Here is a 24,187-nt window from a genome sequence, read left to right on the forward strand (position 1 = left end):
GAAGACAAGAACAAATGGGAAAGAAAGGAAACTGAGGGAGTGAAAACTTAGAATCACATTCATGGGGGTCCAATGAATGCATTGTAAAAAAAAATTACAATCTTAGGTGACGTTACACCCTTCCAAGACCATTGATTTCAGTGGACTTTGTAGGGTGTAACTCTGTTTAGGATTGCATGGTTAGCAACCCACTTTGGAAAGCAGCCCCTCCTCCTCCCCTCCCCTCCACCAGCCTTCCAAAGGCTCTGTGGTTTAGAGCATCTGGCGATAGTAATTCTACAGGCAAGATTTATTGCACTATCTTGTTAGGTCAGGATAGTAACAGGTCAGGACACAGGTGTCCAGAACAAGGTAAATCTGCACATTGTAAATTTTGAAATGGAAGATTAAAGGACCATTCCATTTGCTGAAGCTTTTGGTGGTAATTTTGGGCAAAGTGACTGTAAACAGAATCAGGGAACTATCCAAGATATCTTTCTGGCTCTGCAGTGATTCAATAACTTGTTAGTTTTATTTTGCCAGTTTGAATAGTCCTTCCCCTTGAAGCATCAAAGAAATTGTTTGAAGAGGGTGCTAGGTCTGCTCCCCTGCCAGGACTACAGGGGGACGGTCTGAGCTATTTATGCCTGTTGTACAGATAAACTCTGCACTTTACAAAAAGGACACCTATGTCTCTGTAGGTAATTGTAAAGTGACTGTCCAGTGCATGCCAATCTGGAATGCAGAGAAACCACGTCACCTACAGATAAAGAAAGGGTCTCTAGAAATACTTTGGGGGGACTCCCCAAATTTACAGAAAAAATATGAGGAGGAGAATAATCAGAAGAGAAATGGCCAGATGGGGAGGCAACTTATTATTATTGGACTTTGCTTTTCAAAATCTTCAGCTCGGTCATGTCAGCTTGCTGGGTGACCTTGGGCTAGTCACACACACTTCACCTAACCTGCTGCACAGGGTTGTTGTGAGGATAAAATGGAAGAGAGGAGAACAATGTCAACCACTTTAAGTTCTCATTCAGGAAAAAAGGCAGGGTATACATGAAGCCAATAAAATAAATAGCATTAATACACAATTTTTTTAAAAAAAATAATTGCTACAAAAATGCTAGAACAACTCATGGGTTGTTCAAGAACTAGAAGGGTTGGGGAACATAAACATACCCAGCTGACCCATGACTCTGCCAGACATTTGTGAGAAAAAAGTCATTCCCTGCCCCCACACTTAAAACCAAGTCAGCAAAGCACCAAGCAAGCTTCTGTGGACAGGACATTTCATAACTGGAGTGCCAGTGCTGAAAAGGCTCTGCCTATAGTTGCCTTGCAAGGGTAGGGACACACAGAGCAGTAACTCTGTGAAAGTGCCAGGAGCTGGCATGGGAGCAAGTGGTCCCAGACCCAGACTGTTTAGGGCCTTTAAATAACTGCCACTTTTAAAGATGCCTGGGAGCAGACAGGAACTCCTTGAAGACTGGCAAAATAGCTTGGGGCATCAGCAGCCTTGCTGGCCTCCTGCTGAGTGGCCAGCCTTTATGGTTGGCATTCCCTAGCAGTAACAGCACCCCCTGGCTAGTGCCAGGGCCTTCTTTGTAGAAAAAGTCCGACAGGAACTCATTTGCATATTAGGCCACACCCCCTGACACCAAGCCAGTCAGAACTGCATCCCTGTGTGCTCCTGTTAAAAAAAGCCCTGCCTGGCGCACATGCGCTTGGGTGATATGAGCTCATTGACAGGTGAGGAATAAATACGTTCCCTGGAAAAAATTGTCTGAAGATGCAGATTGGCTGAAATGCCCTTGGCTTTTGTAGAATGCCCAGGAGACAGCCATAAATTAAAGCTCCTTTGCACATTGCAGCGTTTCCTTGCCAGTGAAATGAAGCAAAATGTTTAAAACATGTCTTGATCCAGATTTGGTGGGGCTCAATAAAGTTGCTTGGGGGAGGGTAGATCTGGCCCATGGTCTGCCAACTTCTGACCTAATTTCTCTTCCTGCCTCATCAGGGCTTTTTTTTTTTTTTTTTGGTAGAAAAAGACCAACAGGAATTTGTTTAAATATTAGGCCGCCCCCCCCCCAACATTACCATTGTTTCACACTGGCCTTTTTTGTATAAAAAAATCCAGCAGAAACTCATTTGCATATCAGGCCACACCTCCTGACACCAAGCCAGAGGGAATTGCATTCCTCTGTGTTCCTGCTCAAAAAAAGCCCTGTGCTTTATAAACCAAACCCCAGAACCCAATCCAATCAAAATCCTAGCAGCCCACCTCTGACTACCACCAGGAGTGAAAATCTTGCTTGCTCCTAGGCCATTCTTCCTAGCTCTTTGCAACCCCTCAACGTATGAACATTCATCTCCAAGCCTGCTCTGGTCCCAGGACACCTGTGCCAGTAACCACTGTGTCCTTCTGTGCCAAGGAATTCCATCCATTAATTGTGCACAGCTCAACTGAGTACTCTTCAAAACCTTCAGCCAGTCGCTGCAGTCTATCATCACTATGCAGCGGCTTCCCTGCACTCTGAAAGACCCAAAAGCAGATTGAAATTCTGCATGAAGAAACAACAGACTCTGCAATATCCAAATAAACAATCTGCAAAGCAAGCAAATTTGCACCTCTTCTTTGCCCTGTCTGCACAGTTTATTCTGAACAAAGAGATACTCCCTCGTAGTGCTGATAGCCTCCCCGGTGGCCACTGGCGATGCTCCTCTCTGCAGCTACTTGATCTAGAAACGTGTTTAAAAGAGTCAGATTACGAGCAGGCAGAATTGTGCAGGCACTAAATTCAACATTTGCTTCGGGTGACTAGAGTCTAAGCTGAGTTAGTGTGAGCTGGCTCACAGTGTTTTAGCCTCCAGTTCACACATTTTTGTCTTCATTCAGGAAAAATGGCCCCAGAGCAAACTAATTAATGCGGTAGCTCATAACTTCAATGCCAGTGACTCACAGAGTAGAATGTTTGCTCACAAGGCTCCACAGCTTAGAGGGAGTATTGCTGTAGACGCACAGCATAAGCCTATATACAGAGAGAGATGTCTCTCCTTATGCTTTCTCATCACATACATGCTTTCAAGTCCCCTGCCTTTTAAAGACACATGTGCTACTACTAATCATTGGCACCAAATCTCATAGGTTAGGGTGATGTCCCACTGCCTGCAGAGCTGTCTATCTCAGCCTTGTAGGATATCATAAAGAGAAGAAAAAGAAGACAACTGCAGGTTTACACCCCACCCTTCCCTCTGAATCAGAGACTCAGAGCAGCTTACAATCTCCTATATCTTCTCCCCCCACAACAGACACCTTGTGAGGTGGGTGGGGCTGAGAGGGCACTCACAGCACCTGCCCTTTTAAGCACAATTCCTGTGAAAGCTATGGCTGACCCAAGGCCATTCCAGTAGGTGCAAGTGGAGGAGTGGGGAATCAAACCCGGTTCTCCCAGATAAGAGTCTGCACACTTAACCACTACACCAAACTGGCTAAGAGACAGGAAAAGGCACTCCAAATTGCTACAAGATTAGAGCACCTTCCCTAAGAGGAAAGGCTAAAGCACTGGGGGATTTTTAAGTTTAGGAGAGGAATGCCGCTAATGCTAGGGATAGAAGTTAATAAAATTGTGCATGATGTAAAGGGAGCAGAGAGAGAGAGACACATAGACAGAAGTTCATCTTCATCTCTCATAGATCATGGGGTCATCCAGCACTGCTGACATGTAGGACAACAAAAGAAAGTACTTCTTCACAGAATGCATAATTTGTGGAATTCACAACTACAATATATAGGGATGGCTACTAGTGCAGATTTCTTTTGAAGAAGATTAGGCCAATTCATGGCAGATAGGCCCATTGTGGCCTGACTTGTATAACACAGACTAGCCCAACCTCATCAGATCTCGGAAGCTAAGCAGGGTTGGAATACCAAGGTCATGACTTGGAGACAGGCAATGGCAAGCCACCTCTGTTTCCCTATGGGGTTGCCACAAGTTGATTGCGGCTTGATTGTACCTCCCCCCACCATCACCAGGTCTGGCAAGAACTATTTGCCATGATAATTAAACAGCACTTCCATGCTCAGAGGCAGTGTGTCTCTGAATGCTGGGGGGAAACAATGAAGGGTGGCTTTAGCCCCTGGGCACTGCTTGTCAGTCTTCCAGGAGCATCTGCCCACCCACTTTGAGGAAACAGGATGCTGGAGTGCATGGTGCAATCTGTCAGAGCTCTTCTTACATGCAGAACGTTAAAAGTCAAAGAAAATATAAATCCAAGTGGGTATAAATGTATATATAGGGAGAGGGAGAGGGGACAGAGAGTGAACAAGCTCTCCCTGTATCCACTTATAACTCTGGTGAATATTTTATGAAGTTCTGCTATGATGGTGCATCTTTGAAAGCGGCAACTGCACCAGTTATGTAAATCAATTTTGCCACAGCCGTGCCAACCTTTTCCCTTCTCCAGAGTGGGTCGGGATTTTATTTTTACGTTTGCTTGGCTTTTTAAGTAGCTGATGTCCTCTTGCTGTATCCACCGGCCTTGTGTGACCTCTCAGGTCCTTGGACAGACCTGGTTCAACGCATCCCTGGTTCAAACCACCAGATCCCTTCCCAAGCGATGGTGGTGCAGAGACAATCCAGCCTACCTCATGCACCCCCAGTGGTAGCTGGGATCACCTGGTGGCTTTAATGCCAAGTCAACTTTTACATGCTTTATGGGAGGGTGGTCCCTTTGAGTTTGTGTAAGACATATGGACCTATTGATTCAAAGAAAATATATAGCTGTGGGTATATAAAGATAGATGGTTAGGAAGGTAGATAGGTAGGTAGATAGATGGATAAATGGATGGATGATGGATAGACAGAGAGGGAGGGATGGAGGGGACATGTGCCCTGACCTTGATGGCCCAGGCTAGCCTGATCCCATCAGATCTGAGAAGTTAAGCAGGGTTGGCCCTGGTCAGTATTTGGATGGGAGACCATCAAGGAAGTCCAAGGTTGCTATGCAGAGGAAGGCAATGGCAAACTACCTTTGGATATCTCTTGCCTTTATAGGGGTATGTGTGTGTTTTATATGTTTGTGTGTGTGAGCATGTGTGTGTGCGTGTGCACACCTGGAAGTCCTGGTGACCTCTGGTGACTGACCCCTACTTGGGGGCCTGGAAGGTATTCAGGGAGGTGGCTGAATAAAGTCTGCTCTGCCTCCAGACTGCTGGTATTCCCAAGAGGTCTTCCATCCAAATATTTGCCAGTCAGCCCTGCTTAGTTTCTAAGATCTGATGAGATTGGGCTTTCCTGCGCTGTCCAGGTCAGGACTGGACATCTCTTGCCTTGAAAGCCCTATGGCAGGGGTGTCAAAGATGTGCCCCGGGGTGGGGGGCAGATGAGGTCCCCAAAGGGCTCCAATCAGGCCCACAAGCAAGTCTGCTTCCTTCTCCTTCTCTCTTGCTTCTTTCTGTATCACAGCTTGCTGTGCCAGGATTGCTCAACTGCACAGAAGCTACAGAGCAAAGTCTCTATATTCCCCTCTATATTCTATATATATATTTCTCTATATTGGCTGAGGCTCCTCTCTTGGGGAGGAAGTGGTGCGGGAGAGCTTGCTTTGATACTGACCACAATATTGCAAGAGTGCTAATACTTTAAGCATATTTTAAGGTTTTTAAAAAATATATCTTTAATTGTGTTTGTCTGTGTCCTTTATAAAGTTTATCTCTCTGCTGCCTGGCATTACATTTTATGACACACATGGCCCGGCCCGACAAGGTCTCCTTTATGGCAGATCTGACCCCAGTTTGACACCCCTGCCCTATGGGGTTGCCATGAGCCAGCTGCGACTTAACAGCACTTTCCACCACCAACCACCCAGCATGTCCCAGAGTCCTATATCTTGTTTCGGTTTGATTTCCCAACTGTCCCCCTTTTCATCAGGTTGAATCCCCCACTCTGGGAATTGATGGAGGATAGCTGTTGGAGCTGTTCATTATTCACAATCACCACAATCCTACCCAGATCCTGTCTGACTGGTTTCTTAAACCCATTAAAAAGCACCCTGACTGTTAAGCACTTGATTCCCCCTATGCTAGTGTTGGAGGAGATCAAATTTAATCAAGAGAGAAAGGATCCAGAATCTGCCCAGCCGAAGATCTAGAGACACTAGGGGATTGTGGGGGGGGGGGGGAGTATGACAGGGTGGGCGGGGGCAGATGCCTGGGCAAAGGTTAAAAATAGAAATATTTTCCCCACCTTCCCAGATGACCCAGCACATAATGGTGAGTGTTAATGAATAACACCGTAGAGCTTAAAGTATTGGGGAGGGAGGAAAGGATGAGGGATGTGTTATATCCAATTAATAGGAAGGCCCTGAAAGAAAGAAAAATTCTTTTGCACATGCATTCTAAGCAAACAGAACATGATGATACAAAATGCACCCGAGTGTCCAGGTTTGCAACAGAGAAACTCCATCTGGCTAACGGGAAGGGAGGGAGCTTTAAAAATAAACCGGATGGAAGGTGGATTGAAGAGGGGGAGGGGAGAATTGGATTGGAGGAGGCTGCATACATATAACACAAAACTGTGTGATGATAGATAGATAGATAGATAGATAGATAGATAGATAGATAGATAGATAGATAGATAGATAGATAGATAGAGTTTGATGGGATCTCCAGGGTTCTGCACAATGCAGAAAATTAACAAATACCTCCCCCCACACACACACAGTAACACCTGCCCAAAAGATGGCAAAAAACCCCTCCAGGATACCTGACCAAACTGGCCTGGAGAAAAATTACTCTACATAGGTAGGTAGGTAGGAAGGTAGGTAGGTAGGTGGGAGGGGAAGAGAGAGATCCATATGTGTAATTGCATGCATAGATTTGTGTTGCAAAATGTGCATTCTTGTGAGCCTAAATGTGAGAAATTGTGACATCGCAGTAGTGAGTTTACAGAAAGTGTAGTTGTGCAGACGTCTATGACCCTCACCGCACAGTCCTACACAGAATTATAATCTTCAGAGCCCCTTGATTTCAGTGAAGAGGGTAATTCTGTTTAGGATTGCACTGTCAGTCTCTGAGCACACGTGTACGCGGCTGAAAGTGGTTGTAGACAAAAATTGCAGGCATGAGGTTGAATTGTAGTTTTGAAGGAGCATGAGAGGATGGGCTTTTACATGAGCGTCAGGCTGAGTAAACGGGGGATCTGAGGACACACCTGTGAGTGTGAGCCCCTGTGAGCACATTATGTACGGGTGTGAAGTACTGGAGCGCATAATCCATCTGTTGGACTAAGAACAGGAGGTGGGGAAAGCGTGAGCCTTTTGCCCTTGGCTAGCTGAACCCCTGAGACCCCAATCCCTGGAAAGAAATTCCGCCCTCTGGCTCCTATTCCCATAGTTGTGCCTGAGTAAACACTCCGAGCACAGTCAGCTGTCCAACTGCCCCGTGAAAGCATCCCCCCCGCTCCCCCCCCCCCCACAGGACAAGCCACTCGGTTCTCGCGCAGACCCTCTTCCCCTCCTCTGCACTTTGCAGCTCAAGCCTTACCTGTTTATCTGCCCTAAGGTCCTGCCGGCCAACTTTTTAAACTCTTCCTTCCGAAACTCCATGGTCTCCGGGTTGTTTTGTGCCGAGGAAGAGGCAAGAAGGTCCCGGGATGTGGTCCCAGGATCGCCTTGGGAGACGCGAAGCTTGCAAATTTAAAGACTCCACCAAGACATCACGGAGGCCGCTTTGGGGGTCGGTCTGCTTGAGTTCCCCGCTGGTTTCCTCGGAAGGGAGCCGGGTCTCGTCCTGGAATCCTTCCCCTCGCCCCTTTTTTCCTCCAGGTCTCTCCTCCTTGCTCCCGGTTCCCCCCCTTCTTCCTCTCCCTCTCTCCTTTCTTGCCTTCCTCCTCCTGTCTTCTCCTCCTCTTCCTCTTGCTCAGTCCCGTCTGCGCTCAACTCGAGGAAGGGCGCGTGGGGATGCAACCATCACGGGCTGTGCCTGCCTGGCCCGCTGCCCGTTCCACCAACACGGGGGGAGAGAAGCGTCATTGGGGCCGCTTCCCCGACGTAGGAATGGCAGTGCCCTGCGTGGGACGCTGCAGAGGCATCCGATCCACCCCACCCCCTCGCAGGCGCCTTTCCCCCGAGCCCGACGGGGGTCTGCAGGAGCCCAGAGAGGGGGAGGCAGCAAGAAGCGCGACGGCTCCCGGCAGCCCGCAGAGAACTTCGCGCGTCCGGCCCAACTGCGGGCACCGCCCAGGGCGGGAATTCAGCACCGCGGAGAGCGACACGGAGGCCAGATGAGATGCCGGCAGGGGAGATTAAGGGGGAAGAGGCTGTGCGTGCCCAGAGCGCCGGGATTAGCGAGGCGCGCCGCGGGGCTGGGGGGGGGGGGGTCGCCCGGAGAGATGATATACAAAGAGTGCCTGGACAGAGAGGGCTTTGCGGGCCGAGGAAGGAAGGAAGGAAGGAAGGAAGGAAGGAAGGAAGGAAGGAAGGAAGGAAGGAAGGAAGGAAGGAAGGAAGGAAGGAAGGAAGGAAGGAAGGAAGGAAGGAAGGAAGGAAGGAAGGAAGGGAGGGAGGAAGGAAGGAAGGAAGTTGTTGAAAAGAAAAATAGGGAGGAAATAGAAATGTTGGGCGACAACTGTAACTTTACTTAGAAGTGGCAAGAGAAGGCGGCGGCGGCTGCCTTTGGGGTGGCCAGAGGATCCAGGCGCTGCTTGTCTCCAGGGGCAGAGGCCGAGCCGGCAGGGTGAGTTCCCTGCAAGTCCCAGCTGCGTCCCAAGAGGAGGGCAGGCGAGCAGCGCCGTCATTAATCTTTCAGAAGTACTTAACTAAGCAGAGACAGGAGGGAGCAGGCAGGGGAAGGTCTTGGGGGAGGAAGCGGCTGCGTAGCCTGCAGGACAGAGGCAGAGAGAGAGAGAGAGACTGACAGACAAGAAGCCTGGGACTCTGCAGTGCCAAGGTGTCTCCAGCGAGGGTGCAGCTACGCCTGCAGGTGCGGCAAGGCAGGGGAGTGTACAGCTGCCTGAACCCGGAACCCTCCGCCACGCGACCTGTTCTTATGCCCTCTGGAACCTCTCCTGACATTACCATTGGTAAACACGGATGCCTTTTGGAAGCGGTGCTATGAGCTCCTCTTTACAGAATGTTCCCAGAGGGAGCCTCATGAGTCTGGAGGCAGCAGTCACCAGTCCAGTTCATGCAAGCTTTCCTGATAGCAACTGCCCAACAGTGCCCGTTTGGCATAACCTTCCCAGAGGCATGCACTCACCATAGGAATAACTTTAAACAAAATGGTCCATCAGGCACAGCCTTGGTGTGTTTTTTGTGACCATGGTGTGTGTGGAGAAATGTGGATGCTGCTAGATGACTGCTTTTTGGTGCGCTGACATGTATGGAGGTTGATGTTCCTTGTTAGACAAGAATCCACAAAATATGTGGGGGGGGGGGGCATAGTGATTGAAGTGCCAGGCTAGGGTCTGGGAAGCCCAGGATCCAATACCTACTCTGCCGTGGAAGAGACTTGCAGGGTGACCTTGGGCCAGCCGCTGTCTCTCTTCCTCTCACTTCTTTACATAGTCATTGTGAAGAGCAAATGGAGGAGAGGGGAAATGTGGAAAGCCACCGTGGAGGAAAGTGGTGCATCAATAAATACAAATCTATCAATACCAAAGAGATACCCTCCCTTGTAAACCTGCCAGCAGGTGGTAGAAAAAGGTGGGCTGGGCCAACGGGGGGGGGGGGGGGGAGAACAGGACAGCCATATTAACACCGGGAGTCACCTGATTTTCTCCTCATGGAAATTCCACAAGGAAGTTGGAGAAACAGTGAGTGTCCTGAGGACCCCACAGCTTCCATAGTGGAGCAGGATTTTGCATCCGGATTTCCCTGGTCAGATTGGTGATTTAGAGCTGAGGAGATGAACTGTTTGCAATTAACACCAAAGGAGTGGAGGCTGTTTCCGCTCTAAAATAACCTGGATGAGGGGGAGAGATGGAGGGGAGACTTCAGTTTCCTTGAGCTGAATTACACATCCCAACCTTGGAAGCAAAGCAGGGTAGCCTCTGGTCAGTATTGGGATGGGAGACCACCAAGGATGTCCAGGGTCTCTACACAGGAAGGCGAATTGACTACACTTCCCACCACCACCACCACTAGGCCAGCTTGCCCTTCTCCTTGCAACTAGTTTAGGAAGAAGCCCTAGCTCAGAGGTGTCAAACTTATTTGTTATGGGGGCCAGATCTGACAGAAATGTCATTTTGTTGGGCTGGGCCATGTGTGCCATAAAATGTAACATCATGTACTGGAGATACAAAGGACACAGAAAGGAAAGGTCCCCTGTGCAAGCACCAGTCGTTTCCGACTCTGGGGTGATGTTGCTTTCACAACGTTTTCACGGCAGACTTTTTACGGGGTGGTTTGCCATTGCCTTCCCCAGTCATCTACACTTTCCCCCCAGCAAGCTGGGTACTCATTCTACTGATCTCAGAAGGATGGCAGGCCAAGTCAACCTTGAGCCAGCTGCCTGAAAACCCAGCTTCCACCGGGGATCGAACTCAGGTCGCGAGCAGAGCTTAGGACTGCAGTACTGCAGCTTTAACACTCTGCACCATGGGGCTCTTACAAAGGACATAGGCAAACCCAATTAACAATATTATTTTTACTCAAAATACAAACAAAAGCAGTTGATTCCTAGCAGTAAAATCAATTGGTTTACTGAGAAACCCCCAGGAGCCCCAATAAATGTATCTAATAGTATGCAAGACTAGGTTTTTCCCAAGGGATACCATAAAAGTGGGAGTACCTTACATTTCCATGCATACCAGTTGTTTGACGGCCAGGCAAGAGCCCTGGATAAACCAGTTCCAGCTCCTGGACCTTATGACACTCCTGTCATAGCTAATCCATGCAGTGTATCCTTTGCATCCCCCGGGTCCCAGTTGCAACCCCCAGCAGCCTGAATGAGAAGATTTCCAGGGTGCAGGACTGAACAAATCTTTACTGCCAGCCTTGGAGAGCTGTTGCCAGTTAGAGTAGATGATATTGGGCTAGGGAGAGCAATAGTCTCACTTGCTTCAAGGTAGCTTCATATGGTGATAACTGTACCTCTCTAGGGATTTTATTTTATGTACAGCCTGCCTTGCTCACGGAGACTTATGTTGGGTATAAAAGCAATGCAATCAAATAGGATGACAGTGCAAGAGATCTAATAAAGAGTGCTAAAGGACTAGGATTACAAACATAAGGAATAATCGGGTCTCATTTTAGGCAGGAGCTCACAGGAGCAGAGCTCTGGAACCTCTTCATTTCCTTGTGCTTTCTTTCTTAAACCCTCCCCCACCCCCAGTTCTTGCTTCTGGGCTCCATTGTTCAAATCCCCTGTGAGAATTTTGCTGAACTGTAAGATTTGACAAACTTTCTAACATTTCCCCCCCCACACAAAAAAAATGGGGAAATAACCAAAACATATAAAGCAGACAGATGGAAATCTTCATCATGCCACTGTGGCCACATAGGAGAAAGTAGTTGGAAAAGTATGATGGGAGTAAGGTTTGATGATTACAATTCTAACTCAAGAAGCATTTTAAGGTAGATGCTGAGCTGATAAAATTCAATATACCTTCCAGTGATATTAGGAGTGTATGGCATATGCAAATGAGTTGTACTTATGAGCTCAAAATTACCCGAGAACAATGCCAAGAAGTATCAGACATGGTGTATCAAACGATTCAGAGAATGGATTTACAGAACACAATACAGTATAATGATACGTACCATAAGCAACAGCATAGACTACCTCTCCCTCTCATTCTTTAGGAATCACTATAGCAGTATTTTGTCCTTTGCCAAGTATGGGATATAGAGAATTGAAACTGAATTATCACATTTTAGTCTTGTGTTTAATTAATTTAATTCATTTATACTCAACTTTTCTCCACAATGGGGATGCAAAGTGCCTTAGAACTTTCTCCTCTCCTCCATTTTATCCTTGCAAAAGCCCTGTGGGGTAAATTCGGCTAGGAATGTGTGATTGGCCCAAGGTTGCCCGGCATGCTTGGCCACCCAGGTTCTAACCTGACCCTCCAAACATTCTGCACTCTCTCTACCCATAATCCTTGGGTGCACAGGTTCCAGGAGTGATCTGTTGTGAGACCACCAGCTATTGTTTCCTGCTACGTTAAGAGAGACAATCTGAGTTTGGTGAGAAGGGAATGGAAGACTTTGAAGTGTCCTGCAGAGTTGGGGGGGGGGGGAGTAGGTAGAAGAGAAAAGGAGAGGCAGAAGTCCTCCCGTTCCTTAATCCCTGGTTGGAATGCTGGGCTACGATCTGGGAAGCTCAAAGATTTTCTAATTAGGTTTGCTTACAAACCTGCTAGCAGGTGGATAGAAAAGGGGGACTGGGGCAACCACAAGGAGAAGCAGGAGGAGAACAAGACAGTTTTGAGGCAGGAAAACACCATCTATTAATCCAACAATCTGCTCTGGTTTCTAATGTTCACAGTAGCACATGAGAATCTCTCTTCTGCAGGCGATTGCCAAATTACCATCTCTAAAACAGTTATACCCAGTCCTCTGGCATAGACTACAGCTCTTTTTGGCTCCCAGGATCATCCCTGCTCTGGGTACAATGAAGAAGAAGAGAAGGAGGAGGAGATTGGATTTATATCACACTTTTTACTCTGAGTCTCAGAGTGGTTTACAATCTCCTTCTCTCCCCCTCCCCACAACAGTCACCCTGTGAGGTAGGTGGGGCTGAGAGAGCTCTCAGAGAACTGCATCTGAGACAACAGCTCTGCAAGAACTGTGAATGATCCAAGATCACCCAGCTGGCTTTTATGTGGAGGAAGAGTGGGGAATCAAACCCGCTTCTCCAGATTAGAGTCTGCCCCTCCAAATCACTACACCAAACTGGCTCTCCCTTTGCTCCAGGTATGTTCATGAGATCCTGGGCCTGTTGCTTTAGAAGTTCGTCCCCACTGAATTAAATGGAACTTGCTCCATAGGAAGACAGTTAGTCTTTATTACGATCCATATGTCATATGGAAGCAGAACACACCACTTTAATTATTTAATTAACTTAAAATAATCCATAGGGAGCATTTCGAGGACTGCAGGCTAAGACCTGGAGTGGGGCTTTGGTTTAGTCATGGCTCTTTCATAAACAGAGCTGGTTGATAGTTTGTCCTGCTAATAGTACAACTGAAAACCACAGTGCTTAGTCAGAATCACAGATCTGACTCTGTAAAGCTTTTTCATACTGTTGGGTCTTGAACTTTTATGAAGCTTTTATTTTATGAAGCTCAACCTTTGGATTGTTACCATAACTCAAGATATCCTATTTTTCCAAAGTGCTTCTGTAAATAATGATTTACTTGTTGGTTTCTTTCTTAATTTGCAAGCTGCTTGGTCAGATGAAGCCCCCCTTTACTCAGATGCTGCAGAAAGGCTTCCCTATGATCCTTCACAACTTGAGATTAAAAGCCAGAAAAATGAAAGCTCCCCTTTATTTGTTCCATTTTTATCCTATGCTTCCCCCCAAAAGGATGAAGAAGCATAATGTTGCTCTCCTTTCTCCCATGTTATTCTCACAACAAACCTATGAGGGAGTTTGGGATGAGAGAGAGTGACCGATCAATGTGGCAGAAAGATGGCAGAGTGAGTATTCAAACCACTCAACTCAACATAGGTTGCCCCACCAGTTGCCATGTAATTCTGAGGCTAATGGTAGAACCCCTGGCTAGCCTGATCCTCTCAGATCTGGGAAACTAAGCAAGGACTGGCCCTGGCTAATATTTGGATAGGAGCCCTCCAAGGAATACCAGAGTCATGATGCAGAGGTATGTCACCTCTGAAATGTCTCTTGCCTTGAAAACTCTACAGCAGGGGTGGCCAACGGTAGCTCTCCAGATGTTTTTTTGCCTACAACTCCCATCAGCCCCAGCCAGCATAGCCAATGGCTGGGGCTGATAGGAGTTATAGGCAAAAAACATCTGGAGAGCTACCATTGCCCCCCTCCGCTCTACAGGGTGACCCTAAGTCAGCTGTGTCTTAACTTCAAAACAAAAAAAAGTTGAATCCTGTGCAGATCTTCTCAGTCATCAGTCCCACTGAGTTCCCGCAGGCAAAAGTGCATGAGGGTTTGGGTGAGCCACCTTCTCTTCATCCCCCAGTCTCTGTGCAGTGACTCTTTCTCTCTAAAATAAAATGACTGGAAAGATAAATTCCAGGATCTCCCAGCATTACCTCTGGTTTGAATGAATCCTTGTGGAAACGCCAACCTTTCTCTTTACAGGTGAGGAATTCTATTTTAGATCCAAACATGCAGGCCACGGGAGCAGAGGTGGAAACATGGCCCAGGGTTGGCTGGGCTCCCCCGCCTCTGCTTGACTCTTGGGACAGGCCAGCTGTCAGCTGAGCCGCAGAAGCCCAGGGAGTTTGCCATGCTATATGAGGAGGAGTGGGGCTTTGGAAGGGAAGGAAGACCCAGCAGGACACAGATGGTGCTATGTGGAGAGGGAAGAAGGAATTGGTGGAGAATGAGAAGAAGGCAAATCAGAGGTCGGCTACAGCAGTCTGGATGGAGGCTCTGGACTTTGATTCAGATAATGAAGCCTTGAGAATGATTGCTGTACATGTGCTCTCAGGAGCTGAAAAGGGAACCCACATCACTTTTCAAACACACTCATTTCAGCAAACATATTAGCAGCACGTGACTAGTGGAAGCACCCGCCACAGGCTATAGCTGAGGTTGAGACAGTGGATTCCCTGCTCTGCCTGGAGCACTGGTTCGACCCACCTAAGAATTCTATAGGCAGCAGGATTTGAATTTTGCATGCGGTCATTTAAGAAACACTGGCTCTCCATTAAATTTCTGGGTTATTAACCCCCCACCCACCCTGTAGCTACTGCATCTCTGAGCTTGCTAAGGTGCTTTGGGAAAGGAAGGCAATTTAAAACATCAATGGCCAATCTGTTTAATTAGGGGTTGAATCCTCCATGGTCCAGCCACTTGGGGCCCAGACTCCCCCAGTCATGATGTCATCCTTCCCCTTCTGCAGCTTAGATGGGGAGGGTCTAGCTCAGGAGTGGCCAAACTTGCTTAATGTAAGAGCCACATAGAATAAACGTCAGATGTCTGAGAGCTGCAAGATATGTATGTCAGATGTTGGAAGGAAGGAAGGAAGGAAGGAAGGAAGGAAGGAAGGAAGGAAGGAAGGAAGGAAGGAAGGAAGGAAGGAAGGAAGGAAGGAAGGAAGGAAGGAAGGAAGGAAGGAAGGAAGGAAGGAAGGAAGGGAGGGAGGGAGGGAGGGAGGGAGGGAGAGAGAGGTGAAAAGAAAGCAACTTTAACTTTAAATTCATTCTCCAAGCCACCAGCTAGCTTGGCTTGGAGACGTTATTTAAAGAGAGAAATGCCTTCTCCAAGCCAGCCAATGGGGTGGTTGGGGCTTCAAGAGCCACACAACATGCATGAAAGAGCCACATGTGGCTCCCAAGCTGCACTCCTGGTCTACCCCTACTTGAGAATGTTGCAGTTCTGCCAAGTGACAGCTGGCCATTGTCCTGGGAAGCTGGAATGGCTGGGCAGTTTCCTGGAGGCCTATGAATGCTTGAAGGTGGTGGGAAGAGCTGTTAGGTGGCAGCCAACTTAGAGTGGTCCAGGAGGGTTGTCCGGAGGGCACAAGATGAACAGAGGTGGTTTGCCATCGTGGTCGGCATCGTGAACATCCTTGAGTTTCTGTACGGTAGAAAGGACGCTAATAGAAGTTTTAAATAATTATTAATATTGCCTGCCTCTGCATAATGGCCCTGGACTTCCTTGGTGGAAAGCCAGCTTGGTGGGGTGGTTAAGAGTGGCGGACTCTAATCTGGAGAACCGGGTTTGAGTCTTCCCCACTCATTCTCCACATAAAAGCTGGCTGGGTGACCTTGGGTCGGTCCCAGTTCTTTCAGAGCTCTCTCAGCTCCATTATTTCACAGGGAGTCTGTTGTGGGGAGGAAGGGAAGGAGATTGTAAGCTGCTCTGAGACTCCTTCAGGTAGTGAAGGGCAGGGTAGAAAAACCAAGGATTCTTTTCCGAAACCTCTGAGATCTGATGATATCAGGTTAACCTGGGCCATCCAGGACAAAAGCTGGGTACGTACCTGGCATGATCTTTAGCTGAATCTCCCCCCTGCTCTCTAAGCGAGTGAGAGATCAGCTGGCAAGGTGGTTAACAGATCAGGGAAATGGTACAAGCAGTACGGGAGGAAGCACCAGGTTGAAACCTAGGGCTGGAGAAAGCACAAGCGGTGATGTACTTGAACAAACTGACAACACACCCTGCTGTCTGGGAGGGGGGGGGGACTGCAGAAAAGTCTGTGCTTGGGAATATTGAAAAGCCTCATTTTGTAACATAAATTCCTTCAGTTGTGGCTGTCATCTTCTCTCTGCCCTTTGAGGTGATTTTTACTGCATCCCTTGTGAAATCGCTGGCTCCTCCATTTAAATTGCCCTTGTTCCGGAAGGCAATGGCAAACCACCCCATAAAAAGTCTGCCATGAAAACGTTGTGAAAGCAACATCACCCCAGAGTCCGAAACGACTGGTGCTTGCACAGGGGACCTTTCCTTTCCTTCAATGCCCTCCTTTGCCCATCATGATGTCATCGCATAGCCAGGTCTGATGGATGGTGTTGACCCCCATTTTGTTTACTGAGGGCGGATGATGTCATCCCCTCTGTTGCGGCCGATGGACATCATTCCATTTCCTCTCTCACCCCAGATGTGGTAGCATCACCCATGTGATTTAATTCAAGTCAGAGGAAGGAGCAAAATGATGGGAGACAAAAGCAGCCCGCAGTGTGTTAAAGAGGAATAAATCTGTTCTATATGGCTCTTTTTTCCTCCCTTGGGCATAACGGGGAGGAGCAATAAACTTGCAATGAAAAGAAAGCACACCAGGTAGGGGTCGTTTTGTAGAAAAAGAGGTGCCGGAGCTCATCGGCACAACTCATTTGCATATGCCACACACCCCTGACCTCACCAGAAGGTGTGCTAAATTATATCAGCTCAGAAACTACCTTAAAATGCTTCTGGAATTATAATTGTCATCATCAAACCTTACTCCCATCATACTTTTAAAATTACTGTAAATTACAGTGACATGATTTTCATCTGGCTGCTTTATATATGTTTTGGTTATTTCCCCATTTTTTGGGGGGGGGAATATTAGAAAGTTTGTCAAATCTTAAGAGTTCAGCAAAATTCTCACAGGGGGTTTGAACAATGGAGACCAGCCTGGCTCCAGGGATGGAGCACAGGGACTCCAGTATGGCATTGACTGGAAAGGGCAGACAGGGCTGTCACCAGCTCTGCAGATGCCAGGAATTACTACTCATCTCCAGACTGGAGAGATCAGTTGCCCGGGAGGAACTGGCAGTTTTCGAGGGCAGGTTCCGTGGCTGCATTCACCACCAAGGTGCCCACCAGGACTTCCCTGGGCACCCTTGGAGTTTTTCAGAAAGTGGGTGGGGCCATTGTAAGGCCAGGCTTGTTATTGGCTGCCCTGATTCCTGGTAAAAGGTTCTTCACCAGGAGAGCTGGTGAGGACCTGGGCTTTCCTCAGTCCATGTGTAGTTTCATTCCCCCTTCAGGCCTTCCTTCTTCCCAAGAGGGGTGACGAGGGAGGTATTCCATTTGGCTCTGCTTCCTATGGCAGCTATAAGAGCCCCGTGGCGCAGAGTGGTAAAGCTGCAGTACTGCAGTCAGAGCCCTTGACCTGAGTTTGATTCCAGCAGAAGCTGGTTCAGGTAGCCAGCTCGAGGTTGACTCAGCCTTCCATCCTTCCAAGGTCGGTAAAATGAGTACCCAGCTTTCTGGGGGGGGAAGTGTAATGACCGGGGAAGGCAATGGCAAACCACCCTGTAAAAAGGTCTGCCGTGAAAACGTTGTGAAAGTAACATCACCCCAGAGTTGAAGATGACTGGTGCTTGCACAGGGGACCTTTCCTTTTCCTGTGGCAGCTAGTCGGAGGTGGAGCTCGCCACACCCTCTCAAAAGCCCAAACATGCTTACTGGCCCTTAAAGGTTGAGGATCCTTGCTCTAGGGCAGGGCTGGCCAAACTTGCTTAACATAAGAACCACATAGAATAAATACCAGATGTTTGAGAGCCAAAAGACATGACCATCAGATGTTTGAGAGCTGCAAGAACAAAAGGAAGGAAGGGTGGTAAGAAAGGTGGAAAGAAAACAAATAGTCTGGGCAAGAGAGAGAGTTGGAAAGAAAGCAACTTTGACTTTAAATGCATTCTCCAAGCCACTGTTTGGCTTGGCTTAGAGAAGTGATTTAAAGAGAGAAATGCCTTCTCTAAGCTGGCCGGTAGGGTGGTGGGAGCTTCAAGAGCCACATAATATGTGTGAAAGAGCCACATGTGGCTCCTGAGTCACAGTTTGGCCACCCCTCACATCCATACTGAGTGAACTCCCTCCCCATGGACTGCCCCCAGGCTTTAAGGATGCGCCAAAGCAGAATTGGCAATCTTAACTGGGCAGTCTGTCTCCCAACCCCATTGTAGCATCAACTGGTGAAAGTGGGGTCCTTTAGAAGTAGAAGAAGAGTTGGTTTTATACCCTGCTCTTCACTACTTGAAGAAGTCTCAGAGTATCTTTCAATCTCTTTCCCTTCCTCTCCCAACACACACTCTGTGAAGCAGGTGGGCCTGAGAGAGCTCTGAGAGAACTGGGACTGACCCAAGTTCGCCCAACAGCTGCATGCGGAGGAGCGGGGAATCAAACCCAGATTAGAGTCCACCACTTTTAACTGCTACACCAAGCTGACATCTCCTGCTCCAGCTTCCCCACGTCTTCCCTTCCAGGGCTCTTTACCACTAAGATCTCTTCTTGAAAGTCCCCACGTGAGCTATTTCCCAGACTTGCATACCCAGCAATCTGCCCCCCAGCTCTATCCCTCTTCTCTCTCCCCGGAACCCAGGATTCTTTGCCAAGCAGCAATTAGCCGATGACGTCGCAGCAGGGTACAGAAAATCCCCCACCGTGAGAGATGCATGTGCCTGTGCTAATAAGATGCAAATTTATTGACAGTGGAAGCCGTGTCAGCAGAGGACAGCCAGCATGTGGGCGGGGTGGGGGGGGGGTGGGCAGGTTCTCCAAGGTTTTTCTGGCTCCTCATCGCCTTCTCTCCTCCTCCCATCCCATCCATTTGCTGTTTTTTTTTTTTTTTTAAAGATTCACCTTGTTGGAGGGAGGCTAAAATGGGAAATTCTGGCCATGGTGAAAATCCAGTCATCTTGCCTATTTGTGGTTGGTTCTTCAAACACCTGCAAAGGGTTGCTGTGACCACTCAGAGCTTAAAGATGGCAGGTAGGAGGCCTGTTTGTGAGGCCTGGTTTGCCCATGCGGTGTGTCCCACTGGATTTTGCTGTTTGGGATACTGGCAGCTGAATGTATGAATTCCTAGGAAAAGAATGGACTTGGAGTGATCAGGGGTCGTCGCTTTGTAGAAAAATAGGTGGTGGAGCTCATCCAGGGTTTGTTATGCAGTTGCACCTACTATTCAGTGGAGGAGGTGGAACCCTCAGAAAGGTTCAGGAGCTGTGCTCCTGCTGAATCCAAGGCCTGGGAGTGGTGGTGATGGTGATGATGATGATATTGAATTTATACCCCGCCCTTCACTCTGAATCTGAGTAGTTCACAATCTCTTTTATCTTCCTCCCCCACAACAGACACCCTGTGAGGTAGGCAGGGCTGAGAGAGCTCTCCTAGAAGCTGCTTTTTCAAGGACAATTCCTGTGAGAGCGATGGCTGACCCAAGGCCATTCCAGCAGCTTTAAGTGAAGGAGTGGGGAATCAAACCCGGTTCTCCCAGATAAGAGTCCGCGCACTTAACCACTGCACCAGAATGGCTCTCTGATGGCAGGAGGCCAAGGGTTCTTGGGGCAATGGCTCCTTCGCACAAGCATGCCACTCACTGATGAGACCAGCCCTGAATTTTAAACCCAAAAGAGTCTCCCGAGAGAGGGAGGAGTGCCTCCCAACACAATCTTACCAGCATCTCAAAGGCAGGTTTTGAGCCCCCAGCCTTCATGATGACCATCGTTAGACCAACAGCAGTAGCAAAAGTAATATTTCTCATAGATCCAAGAGTGACAGAAAGCCAGCCTGGAGCAAAGGCAAGAGTGTTGGACTAGTAGCTGGGAGAGCCCCATGGGAACTTGCTGGGTGACCTTGGGCCAGTCACATACTCTCGCAGCCTAACCAACCTCTCAGGGCTGTTGTGAGGATAAAACAGAAGAAAGGAGAACAATACAAGCACCTTTGAGTCCTCAAAGGGAAGAAAGGCGGGGGGGGGGGGGGGGGATGAAATAAGTAGCGAAGGCCAAGCCAAGGAATCACAACCTAGTGAACAAAAGTGGGAAGGACAAAGTTGCCAACTGCAGTATCTCATCCCACTCCCCAACACACTCATTTTTGTCTTGTTCGACATCTTGAAGAAGATCTCTGGAGAACCTCGAAGCTTGCTGGCTGCTTTGCAGTGTTCCTGTCTATCCTTGTAAAGGTATGAGTCTACTATGGGTTTTCTGATTGCTGTTTTATTTCCCCTAATGGAGTAAACTGCAACTTTCCCCTAATGGAGTAACCTGTGGTCAGCCTGCTTGAGGCTATATCCCAAACAATTAGGTGGACCTCTGACCCGAGGAGTCTCCCATCTGAATCACAGCTGCAAGGGGAAGAGGAGCGAATAGCAGCCCTTGCTGGGTCGTAGAAGAGCAACGAAGGACCAAGGAGGCCTGGTTGGGGGTTCACACTCAGCTGCAAACCTCAATGAACAGATGACACTGTCTTTTCCCAAATCTGACTCATAATCTATTGGACTCAGTCTTTTCTATACTTGCTGGCTGTAGCTCTCTATTAGACAGGCTAGCAAAGCAGGCAGTCAGCTCTGCTCCCTCTCTTCGCAGGGAGGGGTGGTGGTGTGGCTTTTGAACCAGTTCCTATCTCCCAGCTTGACCTGTCTCACAAGGTGATTGTGATATTAGAGGGGAGGGGAGAATTATGTACACTGGCCAGAGCTTCCATACACCTTTGCAGATCTATAAACTTGCACAAACTTTTATATGTGTTGCTTTCAATATACATATACTGCTCTTTCACTATTATGAAACTTGGAACAAACATCTCCCCAGGACTGAACAGAGATGTTGTTGTTTTTTAAATCTCATTACATATGCTAAATCCACTTTCACCAAGTATGGCGATCTAGCCATAGTATTCCAATGTATTTCTCTTTTAGGATAGTGTATCAGAATAATGCTTTTGTATTGACATACTCAAACAAGGGATATTGGCTGTTTATCTCATTACATATACTAAACCCATCATCCACTATATTTCAATGTATTTTTTCCTAATGGCAAACTAGAATGATGTATATATCTATGCTACATGTTAAAAGGTAAATTAGTTGGACAGGAAAAACTTCTGGGAAAGAAATGCCCTCAGGTTTATTAGTAATAGAATAATTAACAGGCATTCTCAAGTGCTGACATGTTACTGTTTTATGGTTTCCCATGCTAATTCAACCCAGATCAAAGGTTTTCTGAATTTGTTAATTTTACTATTCTGCTATTGGTTTTTAACTTTGTACCACTTTGCATTCCAAACTGCACCAGCTATATGTGGCTCTGCTTACTGTTCAGGGGTGGCCAACGGTAGCTCTCCAGGTGTTTTTTTGCATACAACTCCCATCAGCCCCCGCCATGTTGTAGGCAAAAAACATCTGGAGAGCTACCGTTGAGCCACCCCTGCTGTACCTCATTCCTTATCTGAAGAATTGTGCATGCACACGAAAGCTTATGTTCTGAATAAAACTAAGTTGGTCTTAAAGGTGCAATCGACTCCTATTTTGTTCTGCTCTTTCACGAGTTAAAGATAGAGCCTTTAAAAAAAAAAAAGAGTGTGTGTGTAGCACTGTTTCCATCACAGAGCTCAAGGGTCAGATTCTGCCAGGTTTTCAGTTAGTGGGGAAAGGGCACTTCCAGATTAAACCCTGTGGAGGCCCCTAAGCAGTTAAAGTTTTGGATGCCCCCTCACAAATCATCTCCGAGTTGGAGTGCCTGCCCCGCTGCAGCCTGCAGGCACCTTCTCAAAAGCCCCTTTGACAAAGCTGCGGGGGAGAGGCAGAGGGGCAAACTTGGCACTGATGCGGGCAGCCACCACACCAAGCAAGTCAGGCACAGAGCGACTCAGTTGCTGGCTGCATGTGCATCTGGGAGAGCTGCAAATGGGGAAAACCTGGGCGGGGGAGAGGAGACAGCCCGGGGCTCCTACAGGCGTGGGGAACCATAGGCCAGTGCCTACTTGGCCTAATTGTTAATCCAGCCCTGGGAAAAGGCGAGGGGAGTCACCTCTGACCACCTGGAAAAGGCCATGCTGGAGCTCAGGGGACCTGGGTGGGCAAGAGACATGTGAGAGGGAGGGGGGGCCCTGAAGAGAAACTAAAAAAAATTCTTGGCTAGATCCAACCCCCCAATTATCAAGAGGCCTCCCAGGCAGACCGGCTTAGTTTCAGCCCAGCCACTGCATCCTGTGCCTGCAGAACACGCCCTGCCCTACCTTGGGGCTGTAACCCAGGCTCTCTCGTTAGTTGCTTCCATGGGGAAAGGAGATTGCAAGTCACTCTGAGTGAAGGTCAAGGTAGAAATGCAATCTCTCCTCCTCCTTGCGGGTGAGATGTCTGGCTGCACAAGCAGCAGCTGGACTCCCAGCCCCAACTACACATTATTCAGGTTGTGGCCACTGGACAGGAGGAAGGGCTCCCTTCTTCACCACCCTGCTGCTTTCAGGAGCTGAAATGAGCCAGTTTGGTGTAGTGGTTAAGTGCGCGAACTCTTATCTGCGAGAACCAGGTTTGATTCCCCACTCCTCCACTTGCAGCTGCTGAATCGGCCTTGGGTCAGGCATAGCTCTCACAAGAGATGTCCTTGAAAGGGCAGCTGCTGTGAGAGCCCCCTCAGCCCCACCCACCTCACAGGGTTCTGTCCAGCAGGGTGGCTGCTCTAAAGGATGGTCTAGCCATAAGGTCTGGCCACAGGGACCCCTACAGGGAAGCCCCGTGACACCCCTTCTAACCTGCAGCCAGGGCCCTGGAAAGAAAACGCCACCTGTAGCCAGCTTCCAGATCTCCTCAAGCCCCCTTCTCCCTCCTGACAAAGGGAATATGAGAGAAAACAGGTTGTATGAAGGGAAATGAGAGAGACAGAAGGAGCGAGGGGGGAGCTGGCGGGGGTGGCGACGGACATGTGCTTGCAGAACAGGCTGTGCAGAGTGGGGGGAGAGACGGGAACAGAGGAAGGAGAGTTTGTGCCTGTACGGGTGTGCGTACATGCACAACGAGAACAGAAGTAGGAACTTGCTGGCTGAAAATTAACAAAGGGGAGGGTGGTGAGAAGAGCCTGTAGCTCAATGCAGAGCGTAAGGAAGGTCCCTGGTTCAAGACCCAGTCCTGCCAGGCTCAGACCTAACAGAGCCAGGGAAAGGCTCCTGGAAAAGTGCCATGAGTCAGAAGAGACAACACTCCTCTCAGTGGACCATTCGTCTGACTCAGTGGAAGTCAGCCGCTCATGTTCGTCGGGGGAGTCAAAGTAGTGGGTGGACGGCTGATTGGCAGGCTGGCTGGGAGAACTCCAAAACATCCCAGTGGATGGCCACAGAAATGGGGTGGGTTTTTTTTTGGGGGGGGGGGGTGTCTAGTGAAATTGTCTTCCAGCTGGAGGGAGGCATGTCTGCTCCAAGGCCGATTGACTGGATTAATGCTTTCCACCCCTTATCCTAGGGTGGCTCAGATCTGTTGGCCATGAAAGTTACTTTCACACCCTCTTCATTTACCATCACCTCGAGGCAGTCGTTTCCTTGCTTTCTAACCTGCCTCGCAGAGTTGTTAGGATGATAAAATACAGGGAAGGGAGATGTCCACTGTCTTGGCCTCCTTGGATTTCAAAGGCATGAATAATAGTCAGGGCAGGACCCAGGCAGCAGTTCAAAAGCCACACACACGGAAATGGAAATGGTAACATTTTGAGAGTAGATGGCCACAGCTTTGAAGTGAGCCAGCTTAGCAGCAGCAGCCACCCCCATTCCTTGAGAAAAGCAGCACCGTCCTCCCTCGTCTTCTTCAGGAAAGAGACCTCACTCACTCCTCCTGCCAAATTCCAGCAGGACAAATAA

At 48.4% G+C, this 24,187-nt stretch overlaps 1 protein-coding gene across 1 annotated transcript in view; it reads right to left on the reverse strand.

Moving 5' to 3' along the window:
* SLC17A7 (solute carrier family 17 member 7) overlaps window positions 1-7,826 on the reverse strand; it is a 76,676-nt gene extending 68,850 nt beyond the window's left edge. The window contains exon 1 of the mRNA XM_060256401.1: window positions 7,526-7,826. Within this exon, the coding sequence (XP_060112384.1) occupies window positions 7,526-7,587 (62 nt within the window). The 5' untranslated portion in view covers window positions 7,588-7,826. The remainder of the gene's footprint in view (window positions 1-7,525) is intronic.
* Window positions 7,827-24,187: the final 16,361 nt, after the last annotated feature.

Source organism: Heteronotia binoei, chromosome 15, assembly GCF_032191835.1.
Source record: "Heteronotia binoei isolate CCM8104 ecotype False Entrance Well chromosome 15, APGP_CSIRO_Hbin_v1, whole genome shotgun sequence".
NCBI classification, from domain to species: Eukaryota; Metazoa; Chordata; class Lepidosauria; order Squamata; family Gekkonidae; genus Heteronotia; species Heteronotia binoei.